General features: G+C 42.8%; 2 protein-coding genes and 1 pseudogene across 2 annotated transcripts; 2 read left to right on the forward strand and 1 right to left on the reverse strand.

Moving 5' to 3' along the window:
* Positions 1-4,576: 4,576 nt before the first annotated feature.
* Positions 4,577-5,138, reverse strand: LOC146723579 (uncharacterized; annotated as a pseudogene).
* An 11,442-nt stretch (positions 5,139-16,580) lies between these two features.
* LOC146723580 (uncharacterized) lies at positions 16,581-18,942 on the forward strand. The gene is made up of 2 exons (XM_085481613.1): positions 16,581-18,826; positions 18,915-18,942. Exons 1-2 carry the CDS (start codon positions 16,581-16,583, stop codon positions 18,940-18,942), a joined length of 2,274 nt encoding a protein of 757 aa, XP_085337739.1.
* A 953-nt stretch (positions 18,943-19,895) lies between these two features.
* Positions 19,896-21,080, forward strand: LOC114940771 (uncharacterized). Its single transcript, XM_085481614.1, has one exon. The coding sequence runs from the start codon at positions 19,896-19,898 to the stop codon at positions 21,078-21,080; it is 1,185 nt and encodes a 394-aa protein (XP_085337740.1).
* Positions 21,081-26,839: the final 5,759 nt, after the last annotated feature.

The raw sequence follows: 26,839 nt of genomic DNA on the forward strand, positions 1-26,839 counted from the left end.
ATTGATTATCGATGTAATAGACATGCGCCGTTCGATCACGTGGCTTCCGAAAGCCAATCAATCCCGCTATCGAGTGTCTCGCGCATGTCAGGTGCGTGCTTGTTTCGCGTAAATTATGGGGCGGCCAATAAAGACAGGCGCCCTCGCGTCACCTTCGAACATTTTTAAACAAACGAAATTAATTGGTGAAGTAAAAATTAGTGGGGCTTCAGTACCGCACCGATAAAAGAAGCGCCCACCAAAATTGCGGGGCTAGTCTCTCGAGTCTTAGTACGTACAACCGCTGTTAAACCGCTTAGAAATTATCGCAATTATTAACCGCACACGCACTTGGAAATCGATCTCGGCTTATCTACTGGAACTTTTGTAAAATTACTGTATCGTCTGAACTGTGTTAAAGTAAACTCTGTGTTATTTTTTAAAAAGTGATCAATTCTTTTCGGCCTTCAAATACGCGCTCTCCTTCACGCGTTCGCGCATACAAAGAGCAACAAAACATGAGAAAGTTATATGAAGTCTTTGTAGGAAAAACGTATGAGCAGGCTATTCAAGCCAATAAATTACGAGAGGAGCGCAATAACATTTTGCAAGAGTTATATATAATACAAGTATTAAAAAAAATCATTAAAATATAATTAATAATATAACCACAGTATTTTTAAAAAGTACAAAATAATATAATTACTTTGATTATTACTGTGATAGTATGAATATTATATATTTTATTAAGTGGTTTATATATTTTAATTTTTCATATATTTAATTTTTTTTATTATATAACCCAGCAAACACCGATATATAATTGTTACATTGCTATAATAAAACGGAATGTAACAGGTAATATAACGTGTACGTTACATGTAACATCCATGTTAGTTGTAATTTCCCACTCATAAATGTAACATTTTAATATAACATATATTACATTGTAGTTATATTGTAATTATATACCAAATAGCACATTGATGTATTGATAAGTCAGTGCTATCTTGGGATATAATGACAATATAACTGCAATGTAATATATGTAATATTAAAAATGTTACATCTGAGTGGGAAATTACAACTAACATATACGTTACATGTAACATGCTTAAGTATATAACATTTATATACTGTGTTTGCTAGGATATTATATGTATGTATGTAGAAGTTTGTAATTCTTCTTAAAACTGCAACTTTTATATCTAATGCCTCTTATCACTTGCTTTCATAATTGCATTATAAAAAAATAAAAGAATAAAAGAACATTCTGTATATATCAACAATTACTAAATCAATATTTAATTATATATAATTTTTAGCTCAAAGAGGGGTCATTTGTCGCATAATTTTAATATTAACATTACTATTACGCACATGCACACATGCACACACACAAACATACACACACATGCATATAAATCATTTCTAAAGTGAAATTTTTTAGCGTTGATTACCTAACCTATATTGAGACACCTTACACAAGCACACACACACCCAATAAGCACAAGTACATCCTATGTACGTACAACGGATGTCCGGTCGGACATTGTGTACATCCATCGGATGTCCAGATTACCTGCAGCGGACGTACAAAGGACGTCCATTGTTTGCAACTGGTCTGGACGTCCATAAGTCGTCCATTATTGGTCATTTATGGATTTTAAATGGATAAATTATGTATCTAACGGACGAATTTTGGATCTCATATAAACTAATTATGGATCTAATGGACGAATTTTGGATCTTTTATGAATAAATTTTAAATCTTTAATAAACATATTTTGGTTCTTTATTATACATGCGTATATCGTTGAAAATGACATTTAAAATTCATAAAGAAGAAATTTATAAGCAATAATAAATTTGGCATGCAAAATTAATTCATTTTTTATACTAATCATAAAATATTGCAGAATATTTCTTATTTTCGCATTTTATTTATCCGAATTTTTATTTGTTCAATTTTTTTAATTAATTCAATATCTAAATTTTTTGTGTTGGGATAGTATCAGAAAGGTTAAACTGATCAAAATAATTATAACATATTTAACTGTAATAGCCACTTTTTGCATGCGCTTTATAATTCTCTTAACTAAATTTAATAGCGAGATGAACAGCGAATCTTGCGTCGCATAGCGGCAAATGAAGGAACTATTACAAGATAATATTGCATAGTATATTTTGCAATGTCTCCAATAAAATATTAAATTTATAATATTTGCACAATGTTGCTTCAATATTTATTATGATACAATGAAATACAATATTTATGCAATATTTTAGCAATATTTCGTGCTGTAAGAGAATTTGATGGACATCCTGTGGACGTCCAAATATTAGTCACTGATGGATGTCCGAAATCGGATGTACAATGGACGTTCATTTCATGTCCATGGACGTACATACGTAAAATGGATATAAAATGAACGTCCATAGGACGTCTTGTGCTATCTGGGCACACACACACACATATATATTGTATACATATCCATATACATTTATTCTTTCCAATATTAAATTATACATTCATTCATTCTTTATTTTGATATTGAAATGTACATCTGTATATATGTACAGGGTGTTGCACTTGAATACACGGCAGTATGACGGGTTGCCTATCCCGTCGGGGTCCGATCGGTCGAGAAGTACATGTAAGATATTATTGATCAATGCGTGCGCGGATGAAACATAACAAGCGGGTATGCTGTATATGGCGCGAAGCCTACGAGTCGTAAGTTATCTCATAATATGTGAACTCTCAACGCACCTGGCTAAATTCTTTTTGTGTATATAGTAACGGTGAGGGAATAACGGGAACTTGAAAGTGTTAGAATCAATTTTGCTCACAATTTGAAGGAAAAAATGTCACATACAAATAACGTAAATATAATTATAAATATAAATATATAACGGACCGCTTTCTCGGTGCGGCCGGATCGCTCAATCGGGATCACAAGGTTCGAGAAAGGGTTAAACTAAAGAAGCGTGCGACACGGAGTATAGATTTAACAAAATGTTTATTGTGTGTGCTATTTACAAATGTGTGTATGTATGTGTTTGTGTAAGCGTGGGTGTGTGTGTGTGTGTGTGTGTGTGTGTGTTCGTGTAATGTAGGTATATCGCTGTGTGTGTGACGGCGTGGATTTTACAAAGATGTAATGTGTGTATTTGTGTGCGAAAATGAATGCGTGTGTGATTGATCGGCGCGGATCCGGTTGGCGGTGTGTGTCGGCGTCGAAGTCGTGTATCGGCGCTGCAACAGATGCGCCGATTATAATTTTCGTGGTACGTAATGCACGGTAGAAATAATATCTTTTATTTTGCGTCGCGATCGTGATTTGGGACTTTAAAGGCACGGTCGTGTTTATATTCGGTTGTTGGCGCGACACGGTCCGGGGCGCGGTGTGGTCCCGTGTTGTTATTGTCGCGTATCCGCTCTCTCTCTCTCGCGCGCACGGCCGGATGAGAGAGTTGACGCTCGGGTTTTCCTTCGGTGAAATTGAGGTTTATTTTGGAGTATCCGCGTCGCGGGGATTCTGTTATGATTTTCGGTTCGGAATAGGCGATCGGCCGCGGGAGCTCCCGACAGAGGCGGAGAACGCCCAACCTCTGGTTTTCTTGGCCGATCGTGTAGGAGGATAATGCAAGGAGCGGGTTCGGAAAGGAAACGCTCAAAGCAGCTTAGTTAGTGGGAACGCACCCACACGAGACAGAGCACCCTCGATCTTTTCTTTTTAGCTTGTCTTGGCGTTTTCCGGAGCGGTAGACGTCCTAAGACGGTACGGAGCGGAATGTCTCGTTTCGATTTCTCCCGGTCTTTTTATATGGCCGTTCGTGTACGCTCAAGATTTTCCGTCTGTCGCCGTGATCGTTCGGTATCTTTTTAATTAGTACGGATTGTAGGGGAAAATATTATTCGACCGTCCTTCCCCGCGCTATTTATCGGGTGTTTTCGTATCATCGGCGCGGGCTGTATTGTTATAAATATAAATAATATAAATAATAATATTAATATAAATATAAGTATTAATGTAAATATTAATATAAATATTAATATAAATATTAATATAAATATAAATATTAATATTAATATTAATGTAAATAGTAACAAAATAAATATTAGCATATTATTATTATGTGTGTTATAACGCGTTGCGTAACACGGCTGCACACGTCGGAAAGCGCGTTGAGGCGTTAAATAAAATCTTTGATTTTAGATCGAAGAAATGTTTGTAATGAGGATAATGTGAAGGACTTATTTAATGGAAAAAATGACGGAGGTAGAGAGGAAGATGAAAAAAATGCAAAGTTTTTAAGACATTCCACGTTCATATGTCGGCTTAGAATCATTTTCGTTAAAAATTAGATCGCAAGATTCAATAGTATGTATTAAATAATTGCTTATTAATGTAATTTGTGAACTGTATTTCATGATCAATAAAAGTGCGAGAGAAAAGCGGATATAAGTAAGGAAGACACGTTTGGCGTTGTTATAAATACATTTATTTAAAGCAAATGCTTAAACTAACCACCGTTATTCTCCAGACAAATAGCCACTCGGCGCATAAAATCTTCGCGTACTTTTGATAACGTTACAGGTGTTATCGTAGCGCTTGTTCGTCGGATACGATAAGTTCTTCTCTAGTACGCAGTAATGTTAAATATATTTGATCTTTGAGGTAACCCCATAAAAAATAATCCATCAAAGTCATATCCGGAGAATGCGGAGGTCATTCAAATAAAAAACTTCAAATGCCTATAGTACGATTCAAATGAGTCTGCGCCAAATATGATGTATGAGCCGTGTGACCATCCTGTTGAAATATTATACGTTGACGGATGTCTAGCGGAACATCTTTTAGCAATCCGGGTAGATGATCTTCTAAAAATGCGGAATAACTTTCCGCATTAATAGTCTCGCAAAAATGTGGGCCGATGACATAATCATCAACGATGCCCATCCATACATTAACTGCGAACCGTCCCTACACATGCACCTCTTTGCGGCAGTGTGGATTTTCTACGGCATAATGATGCTCGTTGTGACGATTCACTTTACCGTCACTATGAAAGGCGCATTCATCCGTCCATAAAATTTGTCTTAAAAAAGCATCATTGTCGATATTATTTATATCAACCTGCAAATCAATCATTATTACATTACATCACATTACAATAGCTAAATTCTTTCTTTTCATTCTAATATAATTTCGATACATTTTGCTCAACCACTCAGATATCCAGTCACAGAAGGCCTCTCTACGAAGGAAATCTTCACGACGTAACAATTGAGTTGTGTGACGTTTGTAAGGATGCATTCTCAAATTTTTTTAATAATACGATGTACCGTCGTGTAATTCATTTGTAGTTCTCTAGCTCTTGTGCTTGTATGCAGATTATCAAGCACTGCCATCTTGACTGCATTAATTGTTTCGTCATTTATACGACGCACGTTGATTCTTAGATTTGGTGCATGCAGTGATCCATATCTGCGCATCTGTTGCTCCAATTGTCTGAAAATGCTATAGTGTAGATGGCGCCTTTCCGGAAAACGCGCTGCATAAAGTGCTGCAGTTTGTCTTTTATTGCGTTCACATTGCGCGTAAATGAACACCATGTCAGTAAGTTCGCCTTTCCCGTATCAAGCCATTACACTTCTTTATCTACTTTCCTCTTTAACGTGATTATTCAATAGTCTGTACCACTATGACAACGTAGCTATGTCACAAAACAACACGTAAAACAATTAAAAATCTGTACGCGCTTTTCTTGAATTATTTAAGGAAGATAAGAATTATTTACGTACATATAACAAATTTTTATAAAATAAGGATTATTAACGAAATTTTAAAAAAATTAATCAATTTTAATTATTGTAGAATATAAAATTATTTGAACAAATTCTGAGCTTTGAAATTATAATAACGCAAAAAAGAATTTTAGATGTAAAACATATTACCATTGCTATATACATAAAGAATAAAATATAATTCTTTCAAATATATCTAGTTAAATATACAAAAAATATGTAAATAAGTAAGTAAATAAGTAACATTTATTTTGTTCTCCTTAGGGTTACAATTTACATATATTTTTCTATCCACATTCTTACGCAAAATTACACAAACATTATTTACAAAATATTTACAAAAACATAAACTTAATCTATCTTAGCCTAACTTATTCTAAACTTAATCTACTTAATTTCGAGGGGGTTGAGCCTCCACACTGGGTCACCCTTACGGCCTTCTCCTCTTAGCTTCCGCTCAACCTCTTAGTACACACACACACACACACACATCTACGCCGCCTTCCGTTTCCTCTTGCTTTTTAGATCTTTTTGCTTTTCTTTTCCTTCCCTCGTCACATTCATCCTTCCCTCCAATCTTTCTCACTTTTTTATCTCTTTTCTCTTTTCCTCTCTTCTCTTCCTTCTCTCTCTCTTCCTCTATCTCCCTCATCCATAGTTCTCCCTCCCCTCCTTCTCCTAGAATCTTCTTAACTATCTCTTGCCAACTCCTCTCCCTTTCACTACCTACCCTACATCTTTTCCATATATGTTCCCATGATTCTTCCTCTCCACCACATAACCTGCATTTTCTCTTTTCCTCCTCTTCCCAGTATCTACTTTCTAACATCTCGTTTCCCAGTCTAAACCTTACTACTCTCCTCCATCTACTCTCCCCCAACCCTTTCTTAAATAATCTGGCACTCCTTCCCCTCTAATCTCCTTGTACCATCTATTATATTCTGACTTTTTTATTTTTCCTCTCTCTCCTTTCTCTGATCTTTCCAATACGTTCTTAACAATTCCCCAAACCATCCCTCTTCCTCTCCTCTCCTCTTTTCTACTTCTTTTATCCTCCTTTCTCTTTTTCTACAGTATTCTTCTCTTTCCCTTTCCCATTCTGATCCCACCTTTCCTTCCTTTGCCCTTTTTCTCACTTTTTTCCCAGCATTTTCTCGCTAATTCGCTTCTTTTTTCTTCCTCCATTCTTTTCTCGAAGTTCCACGCTTTTTTCTCAGCTCTTATCTTCAATTTCTCTCTACTTAGCTCCTTTCTCACTATGTATCCTGGTGTCCTCCTTTCTACCCCTAGTATCCACTTCAAATACCTTTCCTCTATTCTTTCCATTCTCTCTCTCTCCTTCTACCCCCATATTTTCACCCCGTAGCTCATCCACACCAACTTGTCAAACAGCCATAACCTTCTCCCCCAATCTTTTCCAAACCTTCTTTTCCCTATTCCCCATCCTTGTCCCATAATAGTTGCTGCTCTCCTCATCCTTTCCCTCACCTGTCTTTCTTGTCCTCCATTCTTCTGTAGCCTGTATCCCAGATATGTAAATTCCTTTATTTTCTTCATTTTCTTTCTTTTCTATCTCCATTCCCTTTTCTTCCACCTTCCACCTTTTCTTCTAAACCTCATTACTTTCGTCTTTTTTTCGTTCAATTCCAACCTCTTATGATCTAAGTACTCTTCTAGTCTTTCGATCATGCTCCTCAATTCTTCCTCCTCCTCTACCAGCAACACCATATCATCCGCGTACGCTAATGTATATATCCTTTTCTCACCTAACCTCACTCCTCCTCTTTTTACCTTCCCCATTTTTTCCTCTAAGTCTGCTATCAGAATGTTAAATAGCAATGGATTCAATGGGCACCTCTGCCTTTTACTCTTTTCTCTATCAAAAATTTCTCCCCTATTTCCCCCCTTACCTTTATCCTACAAATTGTCTCCTTCATCACCTCTTCTACCATTTTTCTCAATCCCTTCCTTATTCCTCTCTCTTCCATTGCCTCCATTACTTTTTCCCTGTCCACTGAATTGAACGCTGCGATCTCATATATTCCTGTCGCTTTTCCTTCTTTCAGTTTCTTTATTGCCTCTAACAATTCTTCTTTACTTATTTCCTCTTCCTCCTCCTCCTCTTCTTTATCTCTCCTGTCCCTTCTCTTCTTTCTTACTCTTCTCTCCTCCACTCCTCCTAGCAGCTTCATAAAGTATTTTCTTCACTCTCTCATCTCAATTTCTTCATTTATTTTCTTCTATCTCCTTCTCTCCCTGTTTACTATTTCCCACACTTTTGATTTTTTTTTTCACCTCCGCTGCCTGCCTTTCCCATTTCTCGTTTTCTTCCTTCTTCTTCCTCTCACATAATCTCTTGTAATCTCCTTTTCTCCTCCTATATTTTTCCTCCTCTCCTCCTTCTCTCCTCCATTTCCTCAGCTCCTTCCTTACCTTCCTTTTCTCTTCTCTACACTCCTCATCCCACCATCCACTTATTCTCCTTCTTCACTTTCCTCCCTTCCTCCTCTGTTACTCTCATTGCTTCCTTTAACTTTTCCTCTATTCTCATCTATTCTCCATCTATCTGCTCCTTTTTTACTTCTAATTCTCCTACTTTTTCCTCAAACCTCATACGATCTTTCTCATTCCATGCTCCTCTTCTTATCCCTCCTTGATTTTTTCTTCTCTCCCTTCTCTGATTTCTTTCTATCTTCACCTGGATGATGATTCAAATTTACTTTATCCTTTACCCTTAACCTTCTCATTTTCTCTCCGCTATCTTCATTTCCTAGTACGTAATCTATTACCGTGTTCCCTCTTCCTCCTGTAAATGTCTATTCCCCCTCTTTATCTCCTTTTGTGTTTCCATTCAATATGCTCCATTCTCTTTCTCCCATAAATTCCAGCAATTTTCTTTCTTTTACATTGATTACGCTATCCTTTGACTTCCTTTTATTTTCCCTTATCCCCTCCTCTCCTGCATTCTCTTCTCCCCTAACTCTTCCTCCTTCACCTTTTATTGTATATGAAAGAGCGAGACAGACTCGAGGGGAAGTTCAGATATCTTTTACGGAAACTTTTAAATGACCAAAACATTAAACCGGTCCATTATTTTTACCATCGGTCGTTATCTACAAAAAACGAAATAGAGCCATATCATTATTTTTTCTCGAAAAATAAACAATTCGTTGAAAACTGAGAAACAAATATACCTAATAACATTAAAATGATTAAAAATATTGACATTAAAATTAAACCTATTTTTTTTGTAATATTAAACCTAACTTCTTGACTAAAAATGAAAAATGGTTTAAAAATTTATCTTCTATCCACATACCTGATGAGATCAGATATCTCTTACAATTAGGAGAGAACTTTAGTCTACCTAACACTAATAATATTGATCTGACGGTTGATTTTATCAAAAATATTGAGAATAATTTAAAAAAACTCTCATTTGTTGATCGCAAGACTATCATTAAAAGGTCTAATAATATCATTAAATCTATTAGTACATATTCGTACCCTAATAATGAAACTAACAGAAAATTAACATATTTAAACACTATTACTAATAATTTCTTTAAAGAAAATGATAATTTAATACTAACAAGAGCAGATAAGGGTAACATAACTGTGGCATTAGATAGAGATAAATACATTGAGAGAGTTGAAGACATTTTGAGTGATGATGAAAACTTATTTAGTTTTAAATAAGGATCCGATTAAAAAATTAATTTCGAATCTACATAACTTACTTATGAGATGGAAAAATAACAATTACATTTTGGTGCAGACATATCGATCTTTGCCTTTCAGTGAGAGAACATTACCGAGAGCTTACGGTTTACCAAAAATCCACAAAGAAAATTGTCCGTATAGACTAATTGTATTCTCTATAAATACTCCTTTATATCAATTAGCATTACATTTACACCAAATTATGAATAATTGTTTCCCGGTCTGTAATAGCCACATAGAAAATAGTTTCAATATGGTTAACAAAATTTCTGATGTTTACATCCAAGATGACTACAAATTTTTATCTCTTGACGTTATCTCACTTTTTACTAACATACCTATCGATTTGGCTCTCGAGAGTGTTTCCAGTAGATGGCAATATATTGAGAATAAGTGTAATCTTCCTAAATCTAAATTTTTAATTGGAGTAAGCCTCGTATTAAATTCTACGTTTTTTACATTCAACAATGTTTTTTATCGACAGTCCTTCGGCACACCAATGGGTTCTCCTTTATCTCCTATCATAGCGGATATAGTACTACAGGACTTGGAAAATAAAGCTCTACAACTACTAAAGTTTAATCCACCTATATATTTTTGATACGTTGATGATATAATAATGGCTGCTCCGTCGGATTCCGTAGATCACACTTTGAATGTTGTTTAGGATTGAGAAAAATTCGCCGCGCTCGATTAAACGAAAATACACGGATCAGTCGAGAATTTAGGTAAAAGCAATTGCCGCGGGCCTAACACGGCAGCACCTCGCGGCACGTACCGCGGGAAGCGCCGCGGAAGCAAATTTTCGGCCAATTAGCGCGTTCCGCGTGTACCCCTCGCGATCAGGCGGTCGATAGCGTGATCGATGAGGGTAGCATTCCGTCGGAGACAGTCGTCGCGGAGAGAGAGCCGGCGTTGGTCGCAAGTCAGACAAAAGAATTCGCGTTACGGTGTAATAAGTGCGTGAATGTATTATCGCGACAAATACGAACAGATTTGCGCGGTATTTTGTGACATATCGAGAGTGAAGAGTTAACGGGTAATCGGATCTCGTTCGCGACGCAACATACACGTTCTCGCGACGAATTTGCCATTGTCTCGTGCATGCTACGTGCACGTGATCGAACATTACGAGTATTCGGATCCTGCTGGAGGATTCACTGCGATATTCGCGTATAGGTGAATGCATGTCGTACATTCTCTCTCTCGCTCGTTCTCTCTCTCTCTCTCTCTCTCTCCCGCGCTCTCTCTCACAATTGTCGTAGTACGCCGTCGCGACGAATTCGCCGTCGTATTGTGCACACTGCGTACACGTGATCGACTCCTGAGAATATTCGAATCCTTCTGGAGGATTCTGTGTGATAGTTAATTGCATATAAATGCACGTGATCGAACATTACGAATATTCGGATCCTGCTGGAGGATTGAACGTCACATAATTGAAGACAATTATTGAGCCGCGTCAAATCATATGTGCGCGTGTTCGATAAATTATAACGGTTGTCCACAAGAGGACAAATTTGTTGTTGTACGATTCGCGATCGTGACTTTCAAATAAGACATTGTTTTTTCTTGCGACAAAAGACATTGGTGTCGATATCGAACAAACAGTTTTTTTTGTGATCGCGAGCTTCGAAACGCGTACAGCAAACGCTTTCGAGTCTCATATCGAGTTTGTTCTTTTTTCTTTGATTTGTTTGTGTCAAGTCCAGGTGACTTTCTGACGTGTGAAATAATAAATTGATCTGTTTTTGTTCATCAACTTCAAGACTTCCTTTCAATTCGGCTTCCTGTGTAAATCATCAATCTCAGCGCACACATGGGTGCGCGATCACCCTATTAAGATACAGTCCACTCAACAATTATCCTATTGTCCATCCATCACATCTCTCATGAGATTCCTATGATTTCTTTCCAATAAAAAAAAAACGGGTGAAGGATTTGAGAGGCGGCGCGCGAGACGCGGCCCTAAAAAGGCCGAGCATGCTCGTTCGTCGCAGCTTTGTGTCGGACCACGGTTCAAGCCGCGCGTTTGCAACAAATGTATTTAATTCCTTTTATGAAAGAATCCAGTTTACTGTTGAGATTCAAGATAATAATAAAATTAATTTTCTTAACTTAACATTGATATTAAAAATTACATTATATACGATTGGTATCATAAAAAAACGTTTTCCAGTAGATATCTGAATTTTCTTTCTCAACACCCTATGAGTCAAAAAAGAGGTACAATAATGGGACTTGTTGATTGAGCCTTTTTATTGTCAGATCCAGAATTTCATAAGAAAAATTTAGAGCTAGTAATTAATTTATTGCTTGAAAATAATTATCCACTGAAACTAATCTTTGACACAATGAACCATAGACTAAAATATTTAATTGAACAACGTAATATTCTTACTAAAAATAATGACCACATTGAAAAAGTCTCGTATTTTTGCATCCCATTCTTACCGACGCTTAGTGAACAATACAGAAACATCATTAAAGATATGAATGTTAAACTCTCATTTTACAGTTTTAACAAATTGAATAAATACATAAAAGTACACAAAGATCCTATTTTTAAGTGTTCAAATACCAATGTGATATATAAAATAGATTGTAAAGAGTGTAATGCGTCGTATATTGGTCAGACTAGTAGAAAATTATCTACTAGAATATCTGAACATCGATCTAATATACATAGGAATGTAAAAAAATCTGTAATCACTGACCATAGATTAAAATATAATCATGAATTTTGTTGGGACAATGTAAAAATATTTGATAAAGAATAACCTTATAACAAAAGATTGATTTCAGAAATAATATTTATAAAAAAACAAAATAACAGTCTCAATTTAAAAACAGACATAGATGGCTTGCCAATATATTATGACGATATTATACATAGATTACCTAAGATTTGAAAGTTAAAAAACATAAACAACGAACTATTTTTCTCACTTTGCGGTCGTCTTTTTGAGAGTTTAAAACCATTTGTTATAGCAAGCTTGAGCAATCAACATCTGAAAGCCTTCACGTCAAAAATTTCATCTCACTTAATTTAACTGTAAATCTATTTTTTATTTTTATTTATCTGCATTGTTAATTTTCGTATATAATGATTTTATAGAATATTAACAATGGCAGTTATCGAGATTCGCAACCGACTTCCTAACAGAACAATTAGTGAGAGATCCGTTTCGTGACCATCACATATAATGACGTTTTGAAGAATAGTTTATATATAAATAATTGCTCATGCTTTACAAATGCGGTGCTTTCGCTTAATTGAAAATAAAATATCTTGACTCTGTATATTTTTAGTATAATGACATTTATAAGTAATTTATTGTAAAATTTTATTAATCTCTAATTGTAATTGTATACGCTGAAGAAGGTTGGAAAAGACAACTGAAACGTTCAAATGAATTTATTTTTGTCTGTTATTTAATATGTTATATATCCTTTCACAAATAAATAACTAATTGATAAAATTTAATTAGCTCTTATTGCCTTTTAATTGTTGATCTTCCTTCTTCCTTTCCCGTCCTCGCATTAAAATCTCCTCCTATTATCGTGTAAACCTCTTCCTCCTTCTGTTCTGTCCATTGCTCCATTTCATTACACGCCTTCTCTATTCCTTCTCCTACATATACTCCTATCACCTTCCATCTTTCTTCCCCCACCTTTACTCTTCCTACCACAAAGCTCTCCTTATCCATTTCCATTTTCCTTCCCTTCTCCGCTATCTCTTTTCTTATCCCCATAATCATGCCTCCTATCGCTCTTTCTCTCTTGCTATTTCTGCCTGCTCCTTGTACTCCCCATGCGTATCCCTTCAGTAGAAATCTTCTGATCTTCTTCTATCCCTTCTTTTCCATCCATGTTTCTGCCCAACACTATCACATCCCATTTCTCTAATCCCTTCCAAAAATCCCTATCTTTGTTCCCTACTCCCGCTACATTCCAGAAAACCACCTTCCATCCTTTCTCTCTCCTCTCTTTTTTCCTTTCCTCATCTATTTCTATCTCAGGGTATCTTCTTTTCTCCTGTCCTCTTTCCCCATTACTTCTTTCCTTACATTTCCCTTCTCATCTTTCAAAACCTCCTTTACCTCATCCCATCTCCACCATTTTTCTCTTATTCTTATCTTGCCATTACTTATCCATGTCCTTTCTTCTCTTTTCTCTTTCTTTCTTGCTATTTCTCCCAACTTCCTTCTTATCTCCCTTTCTTTCCGTATTGAATCCGTGTCTATCTTTCTTTTTCTACCTTTCAGCTTTTTTTTCTTTTTCATTACCTCCCATTTTTGTTCTTTCTTTTCCAATTCTACCACTACTATCTCCCTCCCCTTCTCTCTGTCCTCCCCTATTTTCCTTATTTTCACTATCTTCACCTTCGCTTCTATCTCTTCTAGCAGTTTCTCCGCCCCCTCTCTTCTTTTCCGACAACGACAGTCATTGACAAAACATCATAGCGATGGGACGTGTTCCTCTTTTAACTATTAATTTTAAATAAGATCGGTTTTATGTTGCGGTAATCTCATTTTAACTGATGGAATTCTCACTTGATAAGGACCACAACCAAATGGTCGAAATGTCGTTAAAGTATTGAATAAAATTGCTAGTTACGTCAAAATTAATTTCGCCAAGTTTATTATAAAAATCCTTTCATAAACTAAGGATTTTTAATCTATAAATAAAAAGTCAATAAGAGCTAATTAAGTTTTATACTAGAAATGTATTTGTAAAAAGATTTATAACATATAATATTAAATATTAGACAGAAATAAATTTGTTCGTACATTTTGGTTGTCTTTTTCAACCTTTTTCAGTGCAAAAAATAAATTATTCATCAATGTTATTATAATAAAAATATACGGAGTCAAGTTATATTCTAACACACGAGATCAACGCATTTATAAAGTAAGAGCATTCTTAGTATATATTCCATTCCTCAAAACGTCATTAAATGCAATCGTCGCGAAACAGATCTCTTGCTAATTGTTCTGTTAAGAGGTCGGTTGCGAATATCAATAACAGCCATTGTTAATGTGTCTATAAAATCATTATATACGAAAATTAACAATGCAGATAAATAAAAATAAAAAATAGATTTACAGTTAAATTAAGTGAGATGAAATTTTTGACGTGAAGGCTTTCAGATGTTGATTGCTCGAGATTACAATAACGAATAATTTTTATCTCTCAAAGAGACAACCACACAACTCAGAAAATAGTTAGTTGTTTATGTTTTTTAACTTTCAAATCTTAGGTAATCTATGTATAATATCGTCATAATATATTGGCAAGCCATCTATGTCTGTTTTTAAATTGAGACTGTTATTTTGTTTTTTTATAAATATCATTTCTGAAATCAATCTTTTGTTATAAGGTTATTCTTTATCAAATATTTTTACATTGTCCCAACAAAATTCATGATTATATTTTAATCTATGGTCAGTGATTACAGATTTTTTTACATTCCTGTGTATATTAGATCAATGTTCAGATATTCTAGTAGATAATTTTCTACTAGTCTGACCAATATACGACGCATTACACTCTTTACAATCTATTTTATATATCACATTGGTATTTGAACACTTAAAAATAGGATCTTTGTGTACTTTTATGTATTTATTCAATTTGTTAAAACTGTAAAATGAGAGTTTAACATTTGTTTGAGATGTTAAGTAAAACTTTTGTAAATTCTAGAATTTTCCATCCGCGTCAATAACAAAAGTCACGGTCGTTTTGTATGTTTGTCACGGTAAAAAACCTGTCATAAATTAAACTTGTCATCTAAAAAACATTCTTTACACACAAACAATTAGCAGTTTCGCAACCGTTTTACCGGATACTTTTCGCGGTACAAGCATGCGCAAAATTGCCACGCGGCCTCGATCACCAATTAGAAATAGCGAGCGGCCGCGCGCGCATGGCAAAACGCGAGGTCGTTGCGCATCTTAAAAAAGCGGCCAATAATGAGCTGTGCCCTCGAGTCACCTCGAGCACAATTCAAATTGCTCGCAATAATTGGCGCTTTCCGAAAAAGTGGGTTTTCTTCGGAAACCCATAAGAGAGAGCTCGCGCCCGAAATCGGGGCCTTATCGCTTTTTCCGCCGTGAACCGCATAACGCAACCGCAGATTTGTAAAACCGCAGAAATTCGTTGACAACCGCCGCTTATTCCGCACATTGATTTGAGTTCGATTTTCTCTGTAAATTAATTAAGATTGTAAAAGTTTGTTAAAGTGTTCGTTTTCTAATTGTTTTATAATATTAAAGTCAATTTAATACAAAGAGTGACTCATCCTTTCGTGCAGTGCGATCCTTTCTCTCGCAGCGCGTTCGTGAACATATTTTTGGTCCTTCGAGCCGGATACATCGTGCCGGCATCCGCAAGTTTGTGAACGTGTCTCTTGGTGCGGTCAGTGAACTCGTAGTTCGACATGGATGTGAACACCTTGATCGATTGCCAACGTGAGGTCCAAGTCCGTATTTCACGCTCCGTGGAATACTTGAAGAAGCTGGGCACGACCAACATCACCGCCAGTGCCGTATCCACACGCATCAGGATCCTAGATCAGCTGTGGACGAAATTTGAGGCCCAGCATGATCTCATTCGCGCGGCTCTGAAAGAGAAGTTTAGTGACAGCGAATACTTCAAGTCGGAGTTGCATGGAGATACTGAAAATCTTTACGTGGCACAACGCAGTATCCTGGATGGCTACGCTGAACATTTCCGGAAGCCAAACGTATCTCCATCCGTCGACGTCGCATCAAGGTCGTCGCTGCCGCGCATCAAGTTGCCGCCGTTTTCTGGCGCCTACGCTGATTGGCCGTCATTTCGTGATCTCTTCCTGTCCGTTGTGAGCAGCAATTCCATCTCAAACATCGAGCGTCTTCACCACCTCCGCTCGTGTTTGACAGGTCAAGCTGAAAAATTGATAAGATCACTACCTGTCACAAGTGACAATTACGATCGCGCTTGGGCAATCTTGAACAAGCATTACGACAACAAAAGAGAATTAATCCGCTCCAACTTTGCCACGTTTACCGCCGTGCCAAAGATGAAGGGAGATACCGCCGAGGAGCTGAGCCGCATCCACAACGCTGTCACCGCCGCCATCAATGCACAGGAGAGTATTGGACGTCCTATCAACTCGCACGGGATGGACCTGTTCAATCACCTGGTCATCGAATTGTTCGACGCCCGCACTCGTCTCGAATGGGAGTCAGCCACGTCAGACTCCACCGAACCACCACAGAACGAGGCACTTCTCGACTTTATTAGTCGACGGGTATTGACCCTCAACGCTGCACGACCGAGGAGTGTCACAAAAGGACCTGGAGAGGCATCGCGATTCGCCAAAGCGCACGTCACCAGACATCAAGGCACAGATTCGCTTCATTGTGCACTGTGTCGTGAAAAACATACACTGATGACCTGCAAGGAGTTCAAGGCCAAGACCGCGGTCGAACGGAAAACATTCGTGGAGACCAACCGACTGTGCTTCAACTGCCTGGGCAATCACTTCTTGTCACGGTGTCAATCGAAGAAGAATTGCCTCACTTGCAACGCACGACACCACACCATGCTGCACGGGGCATCCACATCATCACCGTCCGCTGAGGCCACTTCACTTGCCACCACACTGGTCACCTCACAGCAATGTGAGAGTCACAAGGCCGTCCTTCTTGCAACTGCCCGCGTCAAGGTCGCGGACCGCTACGGATCACCACACGAGGTTCGAGTCTTGATCGACCAGTGCTCCGAGGTGTCCATCATCTCTGAAGCGCTGGCTCAACGCCTTCGTCTTCCTCGAGCTTCAACGAATCTGTCCATCTTTGGCATCGGAGGGACTCGCTCTGGATCGGCTCGTGGCAAGGTCACCCTGGACATCACATCCGACGTGACCAACACCGAGCTTCGCGTGGTCGCCTTTGTGTTGCCTCGCATCTCACTACAACAAGGCACCGCTCAACGCGAGAATTGCAGCTGGCCTCACATCCAAGGACTCCGGTTGGCCGACCCGCGGTACCTGGATGACGACCCTGCGGAGCTACTTCTTGGTGCAGAGGTCTACTCGTTAATTCTTGAGGAAGGCCTTCGCAAGGGCGACTCACGCATGCCGATCGCCCAGCAGACCAGCTTGGGATGGATCCTGTCCGGAGGCTACGACTCAGCAGTCACCGACGGACATCGCCGCACGTTTCAGTGCACCGCCGACAACGACCTTGCTGACCTGGTGCGACGATTCTGGGAGCAGGAACGCGAGCCAGCAGCTGGGATCGTGCTCACCGCCGACGAAGCCAGATGCGAGGACCTCTATGTGCGCACAGTCACACGCACATCCAGTGGAAGATACGTGGTAAGGCTGCCATTTGCCTCACCGCCGACATCACTCAGCGAGACTCGTCGACCTGCAGAGCACCTCCTGGAAGCGATGGAGCGGAAGGGAGCCCGTGATGCTCGGTTCGGTGATCTCTATCGAGACTTCATGGATGAATACGAAAACCTGCAACACATGGAGAAGGTTAGTACGTTTACGACAGGTTCTGGTCCCAGGTGCTACTTACCGCATCACGGGGTCCTCAAGGAGTCAAGCACGACCACGAAGCTCAGGGTTGTGTTCAACGGCTCCCAACGCACACGGTCCGGAGAGTCGCTGAACTCGCACCTCCTCACTGGAGCTAACCTCTTGCCAGCACTCGCTGACGTCTTACTCCGTTGGCGTTGGCATCGGTACGTTTTCGTCACGGACATCGAGAAAATGTACCGACAAATTCTTGTTCATCCGGAGGATTGTCGCCTGCAAACCATCCTGTGGCGCCACAACAGCTCAGACAACATCTGCGAGTACGAGTTGAAGACCGTGACCTACGGACTGGCGTGCGCACCCTTCCTCGCCATCAGGACGCTTCACCAACTTGCTGCAGACGAAGAGGCACGATATCCACGCGGAGTCAGGGCGCTGCGACAAGACTGTTACGTCGACGACGTGGTCACCGGTGCTGACAGCCTGGCGGATGCCATCAAACTCCAACAGGAACTACAGAGTCTCTGCATGGCGGGCGGGTTTCCTTTGCGAAAGTGGGCTGCCAACAACCAGCAGGTGCTCACCGGAATTCCGCCGGAACATCGGCTTCAACGCGGACCGCGCTCGTGGGAAGGAGAGAGCCACGCCACCCTGGGTCTTCGATGGCATCCTCAAGGGGATTGGTTCTCCTTCACCATACGTCCGCGTTCAACCACCGACCTCACGAAGAGACGAGTCTTGGCCGAGACAGCTCGACTATTCGATCCGATGGGCTGGCTAGCGCCTGTCGTCATCCGAGCCAAAATTCTGATCCAGTCTACGTGGCTTCAACGGCTGGATTGGGACTCTCCGCTGCCTGATCAGGACGCACACCGCTGGAGACAACTGCTGAATCAACTTCCGTTGCTGGATCACATCCGTGTGGATCGTTGGCTCAGCACCGGAAATGACCAGTCGCAACTGCAGCTCCATGGGTTTGCCGATGCATCGGAGCGAGGATACGCCGCCGTCGTATACATCCGCAACGCTGCAACAGAGAAGACATCAATTAATCTGCTGATGGCAAAATCGAAGGTCGCACCAGTCAAGCAGGTGTCGTTACCTCGATTGGAGCTTTGTGCCGCCGCATTACTCACCACGCTCATGTTGCATGTACGCACTACCCTCGGCTTGGCTGCTACGCCGGTGCACCTGTGGTCCGACTCCAAGGTCACTCTTCACTGGATTCGCGGACACTGCACCCGCTGGAAGACCTTTGTTGCCAACCGAGTGTCGCAGATCCAGACCCTGCTTCCAGACGCTCATTGGAGACACGTCGCCGGACGAGAAAACCCTGCAGATTGTGCATCGCGTGGTGTTACACCTGAGGACTTACGCAATCATAAACTGTGGTGGACAGGACCTACCTGGCTGTCAGGAGACGAGGCTGCCTGGCCTGGTGCAGACATCGACGTCCCAGAGGATGACCTCCCTGAGCAACGAGTCACCAGCCTGGTAGTCAAGGCGCCAGTCATTACCGAACCGGACCTTCTTCTGCGGTTCCCGACGCTGCAACGGCTGCTGCGAGTCACTGCGTGGTGTCGTCGATGGCTCAACCCGGTGAGACGTGACGCCAGACCTGGCTGTCCATTGCAGCCTGACGAGCTGGACTCCGCGCTGTTTCGATGGCTGCGAGTGGTGCAGGCGCTCCATTTTCCGACGGACGTAGCCGCGGCCTCTGCTGGACGCACTACTCCACCGCGAAGCCACCTGGTAAAGTTGAGTCCGTTCCTCGACGATCAAGGCGTACTGCGCGTCGGAGGACGTCTCAAAAACTCTCAACTTCCGCTCGACGAGAAACATCCGATGATCATCCCGGCGGCATCCTGGCTGACTCGGCTGGTGATCGATTCCTGCCATCGACGAACACTGCACGGGGGTGTGCAGCTGACACTCGGCCTGCTCCGCCTGCGCTTCTGGGTGCCTCGAGGAAGAACCGCCGTCAAGCAGCAGCTACATCGATGCGTTACCTGCACTCGATGGCGTGCTGCCACGCCACAGCCTCAGATGGGTAACCTTCCTCGGGACCGAGTAACGCCAACCCGACCGTTCCTCAGCACCGGCGTGGATTACGCAGGACCCATCCTCCTTCGGACCAGCAAGGGACGTGGACACCGTGCGCATAAAGGGTACATCGCAGTCTTCATCTGTTTCTGGTCGAAGGCCACTCACTTGGAGGTCGTCTCCGACTACACCTCCGAGGCTTTCATCGCCGCTCTGCACCGCTTCGTCTCCCGCAGGGGCCTCTGTGCTGAGATCTACAGCGACTGCGGCACGACATTCATCGGGGCAGATCGTACGCTGCGAGGTCTCTTTGATGCAGCGACAGCCGAAGGTCATCGTATCGTCCTTGCCGCCACCGCTCAAGGAATCCGCTGGCACTTCAACCCGCCAGCGGCCCCGCACTTTGGTGGTCTTTGGGAGGCTGCAGTGAAGTCGACCAAGTTCCACCTCCGTCGGGTGATCGGCGAGACCACCCTCACGTTCGAGGAGCTGAGCACACTCCTCGCCCAGATCGAAGCTTGTCTTAATTCTCGTCCATTGCAGGCACTCTCAGATGACCCAGAGGACGTCTCTGCGTTGACCCCCGGTCACTTCCTCGTCGGGGCGCCGCTACTTGCTGTGCCGGAACCGTCATTGACAGGGCAGACGGTACCCACCTTGTCACGCTGGCGTCATTTGCAGCAGATGAGGGATCACTTCTGGCAGCGATGGTCATCCGAATATTTGCACGGACTAGCCTCACGCACCAAATGGCTCAAGGGAGAAGCTGCACCCCACGTCGGTGACCTCTGTCTCGTGCGCTCCGAGCTCACCCTACCGAGCCGATGGCCACTGGCTCGCATATCGCGACTTCACCCCGGGGACGATGGGATTGTACGCGTGGTGTCAATCCGAACGGCCACGTCCGAGCTTGTGCGCCCACTCGTCAAGCTTGTTTTCCTCCCGGGCGTGAACGACGCACCTACACCGCACACTGACACTTCGTAACGTCACACAATCATCACTTCATGCATCATAGCATCTGTCGCACGTCACTCATCTCATCCACCACCGCACAAAAAGAAAAAAAATTATTTCGTTATCACCGCTCACTGCATTACACACTCGCCGTTCACATCAACCACGCGTTGTCACCGGATCAGCTGATTATTTCACACCACGCGTTTACCACGTGCTCTCATCGGCTCAGCTGATCGATTCACACCACGCGATCACCACGTGTATTTCGCCGCGCCGGCGCGCTCGCCCCACCATCGATCGCTATCGGAATGCGATCCGCGCCGGAACCACCACCAATCTTTGTCACGTTGCGACAAGGCGGGCGGGAATGTTTGAGATGTTAAGTAAAACTTTTGTAAATTCTAGAATTTTCCATCCGCGTCAATAACAAAAGTCACGGTCGTTTTGTATGTTTGTCACGGTAAAAAACCTGTCATAAATTAAACTTGTCATCTAAAAAACATTCTTTACACACAAACAATTAGCAGTTTCGCAACCGTTTTACCGGATACTTTTCGCGGTACAAGCATGCGCAAAATTGCCACGCGGCCTCGATCACCAATTAGAAATAGCGAGCGGCCGCGCGCGCATGGCAAAACGCGAGGTCGTTGCGCATCTTAAAAAAGCGGCCAATAATGAGCTGTGCCCTCGAGTCACCTCGAGCACAATTCAAATTGCTCGCAATAATTGGCGCTTTCCGAAAAAGTGGGTTTTCTTCGGAAACCCATAAGAGAGAGCTCGCGCCCGAAATCGGGGCCTTATCGCTTTTTCCGCCGTGAACCGCATAACGCAACCGCAGATTTGTAAAACCGCAGAAATTCGTTGACAACCGCCGCTTATTCCGCACATTGATTTGAGTTCGATTTTCCCTGTAAATTAATTACGATTGTAAAAGTTTGTTAAAGTGTTCGTTTTCTCATTGTTTTATAATATTAAAGTCAATTTAATACAAAGAGTGACTCATCCTTTCGTGCAGTGCGATCCTTTCTCTCGCAGCGCGTTCGTGAACATATTTTTGAAGACTTTTGAAGAATATATTTGTAAATTCTAGAATTTACAAAAGTTTTACTTAACATCTCAAACAACATTCATATCTTTAATAATGTTTCTGTATTGTTCACTAAGCGTCGGTAAGAATGGGATGCAAAAATACGAGATTTTTTCAATGTGGTCATTCTTGTTTGTAAGAATATTTCGTTTATCTATTAAATGTTTTAGTCTTTAATTTATTGTGTCAGAAATCAATTTCAGAAGATAATTATTTTTAAGTAATGTTTTGATTACTAAGTCTAAATTTTTTTTATGAAATTCTGGATTTGATACTAAGAAGGCTCGATCAACTAGCCCCATTATCGTACCTCATATTTGACTTATAGGATGTTGAGACAGGAAGTTTAGATATCTTCCAGAAAACGTTTTTTATGGTACCAATCAAATATAATGTTATTTTTTAATATCAATGTTAGGTCGAGAAAATTAATTTTATTATTGTCTTGAATTTCAAGAGTAAACTGGATTCTTTCATGAAAAGAATTAAATAGATTTAATGTGTGATCTATGAAATCCGATGGAGCAGCCATTATTATATCATCAACATTAAAAAAATTTTCTAAAGAGCTGTTATAAATTATATTAATTTAATGTCAGGCTGAAAGATGCGTTTTGTTAATTCATTTTTTGATCTTGTTAAATTTCGTTTTGCTTTGGAAAATGTTAAATTATTCAAATTCTAGATCAAATTTCGTAAAATAATTATTATCAACAAACTAAGAATTAATTTTTTGCGTAACTGTCTGAAATATGATGTCACTCCGCCGTATATTAGTTGTTTATTGAAAAACTATGTAAATAATTTTACGAGCCGCAAATCAACACGTAATTATAAATTCTCAAAAAGAACATTTTTTAAGAGACTGATACGCTATAATACATAGACTACCTTTTTTTTCTTTACGTGGTGGAAACCTGCGACAGGTCCCCATGCCTTTCGGGTAAGGAACATAGAGTATGTGGGATTCTTCTCGTCCATACCGGGATGATCTAGATCATCCCGGTAGGGACCACGACAAAGGACCTCACTAAAACCACCATGATGGCCTGGCTCGGGTGGTTAATTGGGAGCCCTCCGGGAACGAGCAATAGCATTATTTCTGGAGGGCCCCTCACCAACCTTTCCCATCGGAGTCCTGTTGGACCCCTTGTACCTCCCTTTGAAGGAGAGAGGCGGCCGTACTCGTGGTGTTTGCGACGCAAGGGGGCCACACTCTCACGTCGTGCCCTCCCTAAAAGTTAGGGGAGCGGGGTCATGGCTCGAGACACCCGCTCGAGCCATGGCCCCCTGCCCCCTTGATTGAGACTCCTCCCAGCACCCGTGGGTATCTGGGTTCGGTCTTCAATCGAGGGGGCCCGCTCCAGAGGACTATCGCCTGAAGGGGGGCAACCCTCCTTTACAACAGCGGTTTCCTCCGACCGGAAACCCTTCGGCTTCCGGCAAGGGGACTCCCGCTGTCGCATCTCGTCCCGGAGGGAAAGCACGTGCAATGGATTGCCAAACCCGTTTGCGCTCGTCTCTCCTGTGCTCCTCTTTGAGATCCCGGGATGTAGCTCCCTCCTTTCCCCTGTGAAGTTAGGATTTGGCCCTCATCCCGGGATCTCTTGCCGAGACTCTCCCCCCCCCAAGTAAAGTGCCTCGGCTGGTGGTCGGGGGCGCGGGCGTCTACCCCCCCTTTCCCCCCCCCCGCCAACGCACTTAGATGAGTGCTCGGCGGGCGGGCAGGACGCCACGCTCCCGACCTCGCTCCTTCTCGTCCTTGTTTGTGAGGAGTCACGTGCAATGGGAGATAAAAATCCTCCTTGTGACCCCTCCCCCCTTCCAATTTTTTTTTTCCTCAGCTTCCTCCCAGAGATATTGGAAGGGGGGGGCAAGTCTCCCTTTTAATGTTAATCGTCGTCAACAACTAGGTGACGGGATGGCCTCTTTCCTCTTCTTCTTCTTGGCTCTCTTCCGCCACCCATTGCCGCATCTCTTTCCCTTTCTTTCTCTTTCCGCCGTTTCCTTCTGCAACATTACTCTGCCGCAGATGGAAACCATCGCCTTCTAATTTTCTTGGCTTTCCAGCATCTTTTGGACGATGCCGGAGAGCGACAGATCGTTCCCTATTTTTTCCATAAGGAGACGGCGCTCTTTCTCCCACGCTGGACAATGTTCCAGCGTGTGCTGCGCCGTGTCCCTGTCGTCCTCGCAATGATTGCACTGTGTGGTGCGCTCTCTCCCGATACGACACAGGTATTCCCCAAAACACCCATGTCCGGAGAACATCTGCGTCATGTGAAATGACATCCTGCTGCCACGCGGCCTGTCCATTCATTTCTCAATTACAGACCTTATGGCCTCGACAACCCTATCTCCCAATCTTGTGGAAGGAATGTGGTTCAATGCCTCCCCCTACTCAACAATTATTTGTTGTCGGGCTTGGTGTCTGACGATCCCCCGGACCCGGTTGGTTATGACTGTTCCTAGCCCACGGAGCTCCTTTATGCGCTCGTACGCTCTTTTATGCGCCCGAGCTACGAGCTCCACGGCAGACCCGCCAGGACCGAGGCGGCTGCATGCGCCACGGTTCTATACCCGCGGACGACGCGTATGGCCACCTTTCTTTGTACTCTCCTGAGTACATCCTTGATATGTCGAGTGGTTACCGTCTCGTCCGCCCAAACTGGTGCCCCGTATAGGGTCACCGAATTTACCACTCCCGCATACAGCCGTTTAGCTCGATTATCTGGCCCATCCAGGTGGGGCATTAGGCGACTAAGTGCCGCCGCAACCCGGTCTATTTTTTCCGCCAGACGATCGAGATGATCGCCAAATCTCCAAGAGCCGTCTAGCCACAGTCCTAGATATTTAATATTGGGCCTCAGCTAGACTGAGATGCCATCGTCCATCGACCTCGTCCAGCAGACATATGGGTCTAAATGCGGAAGGCGTCTCATCCGTCTTGCCCCTTTTTGGGAGAAGGACCAAATTAGCCCTCTCCCATACTGGGGATTATTCTCCAGCCCGTAAGCAGTCCGTATACAGTCGCTTAATTGGTCCTGTCAAGTACGACAAGGCATACAGCCAGACTCTGCCAGGAACGCCATCAGGTCCAGAGGCTTTATTTTCCCTGAGCCTTAATCTTTTGGCGATCCTGTTTAACTCAGTGTCAGACATCTCAAGATCCTTCTCCCACTGAAAGGGTTTCCGTATAATTCAGGAACCCTCTCCTTTACTGGAAAGAGGGTCGACAGCACCCTGTCTAGTGCTTCGGCGTCCAACACCTCCGTCGCAGGAGGCGTCCAACTTTTAAGCTTCTTTATGACAATCCTATATGGACGCCCCCAAGGGTCTGCATTGAGGTCCTGGAGCTGTTCATACCAGGTTCTCGCCTTTGCCATCTTTTTTTTTTTTTTTTTTTTTGACGCTGGGGAAACCGTCATGGTACCACGCACCTCCGGGTAGAGGTGCGAGTTATGTGGGACTCCTTGTTTCCCTTGATCGAGCCACTCGTGGCTCGACCAGGGAGCCCAAGACCTACCGCACTAAAACCCCAGCAAGTGTCCTTCCTGGACGTTGGATGGGGGGTGCCGAGGATGCTGGTTACCCATGCCGTCTCGGAAACCACCCCCCCGCCAATTAATCTCCGGGAAGCTGCCTCGACCTTGCGGCCGAGACTCCTCCCCGATCGCGCAGTCAATGACTGCGCGGTTCCCTCGCGGTTGCGGCACGGGGCGATACCGACCCCATGCCGCGCCCTCCCAAAAAGTTTGAGGGGCAGAGCCATCGCCCCCCGCTCCCCTGGTGAGCGCATTTCCCTGTTAAAGTCCGAATGACTATAACTATATTATATTAAATATAGTTTTAATAATAAATTAGTAAGTCGGCTATTATACAATCATTTGAGAAACGTTCTTACGCTCTCGCGAAGCGCTTATCGCGAAAAGACGCAAACGCAATAAAATATAAGCGTTACACCGAAAACCGCGGATCGCAAGCAAAGAATCAACTTTTTTTTTTTTTTTTTTTTGACGCAGTGGGAATCCTCATGGATACTACCGCTCTCCGGGAAGAGAGCGGATGGTTATGTGGGACTTCTTGTTCCCCTTGGCCGATCCACGAATGGATCGGTCAGGGGGCCCAAGACATACCTCACTAAACCCACTGCGGATACCTTCACGGGCGTTAATGGGGGACGGCCAGGATGCTGGTTTCCCATGCCGACTAGCCGCCCCCCCGCCTAATCCTTTCTTGGGAGGGTGCCGCTGAGGGCGACACTCCCCCCCCCCCGCGAATTGCATTGTGCGGGGGTCCTCGCGGTTGCGACGCAGGGCGATATCGACCCCACGTTGCGCCCTCCCAAAGAGTTTGGGGGGCGGGGTTGCGGCTCGAGTATCCCGCTCGAGCCGCCACCCCCCGCCTCCGAAGCGGTGCTCCCTCCCCCTCCCGAAGGGAATGGGGATTTGGCATTCGCCCCGGAGACCCTCTCCAGAGGGTTCCTCTCAGAAGAAGAGGAACCCCCTCCGTGGACGGCGTTGCCCTCCCACCGGTGCCCTGTGGCTCCCGGTGAGAGGGCCCCGTGCGTCACGTCTCCGTCATAGAGGGGGGCCCAGGCGCCCCAAAAGACACGTGGTCCCCCCTCGGTCCCCCCGATTACGGCTCTCTCCGCTCCCTTGAGAGTTAGGATTCGGCCGCAATCAGGGGGATTTCCCGT

Source organism: Nylanderia fulva, unplaced genomic scaffold (assembly GCF_048542155.1).
Source record: "Nylanderia fulva isolate GAGA-0341 unplaced genomic scaffold, ASM4854215v1 Scaffold185, whole genome shotgun sequence".
NCBI lineage: Eukaryota > Metazoa > Arthropoda > Insecta > Hymenoptera > Formicidae > Nylanderia > Nylanderia fulva.

Coding starts and splice junctions, on each gene's coding strand:
- LOC146723580 (XM_085481613.1), top strand. CDS start 16,581: ATGAAGGGAGATACCGCCGAGGAGCTGAGCCGCATCCACAACGCTGTC. Junction 18,827..18,914: donor CTATTCGATCCGATGGGCTG/GCTAGCGCCTGT, acceptor CTGCCTGATCAG/GACGCACACCGCTGGAGACA.
- LOC114940771 (XM_085481614.1), top strand. CDS start 19,896: ATGATCATCCCGGCGGCATCCTGGCTGACTCGGCTGGTGATCGATTCC.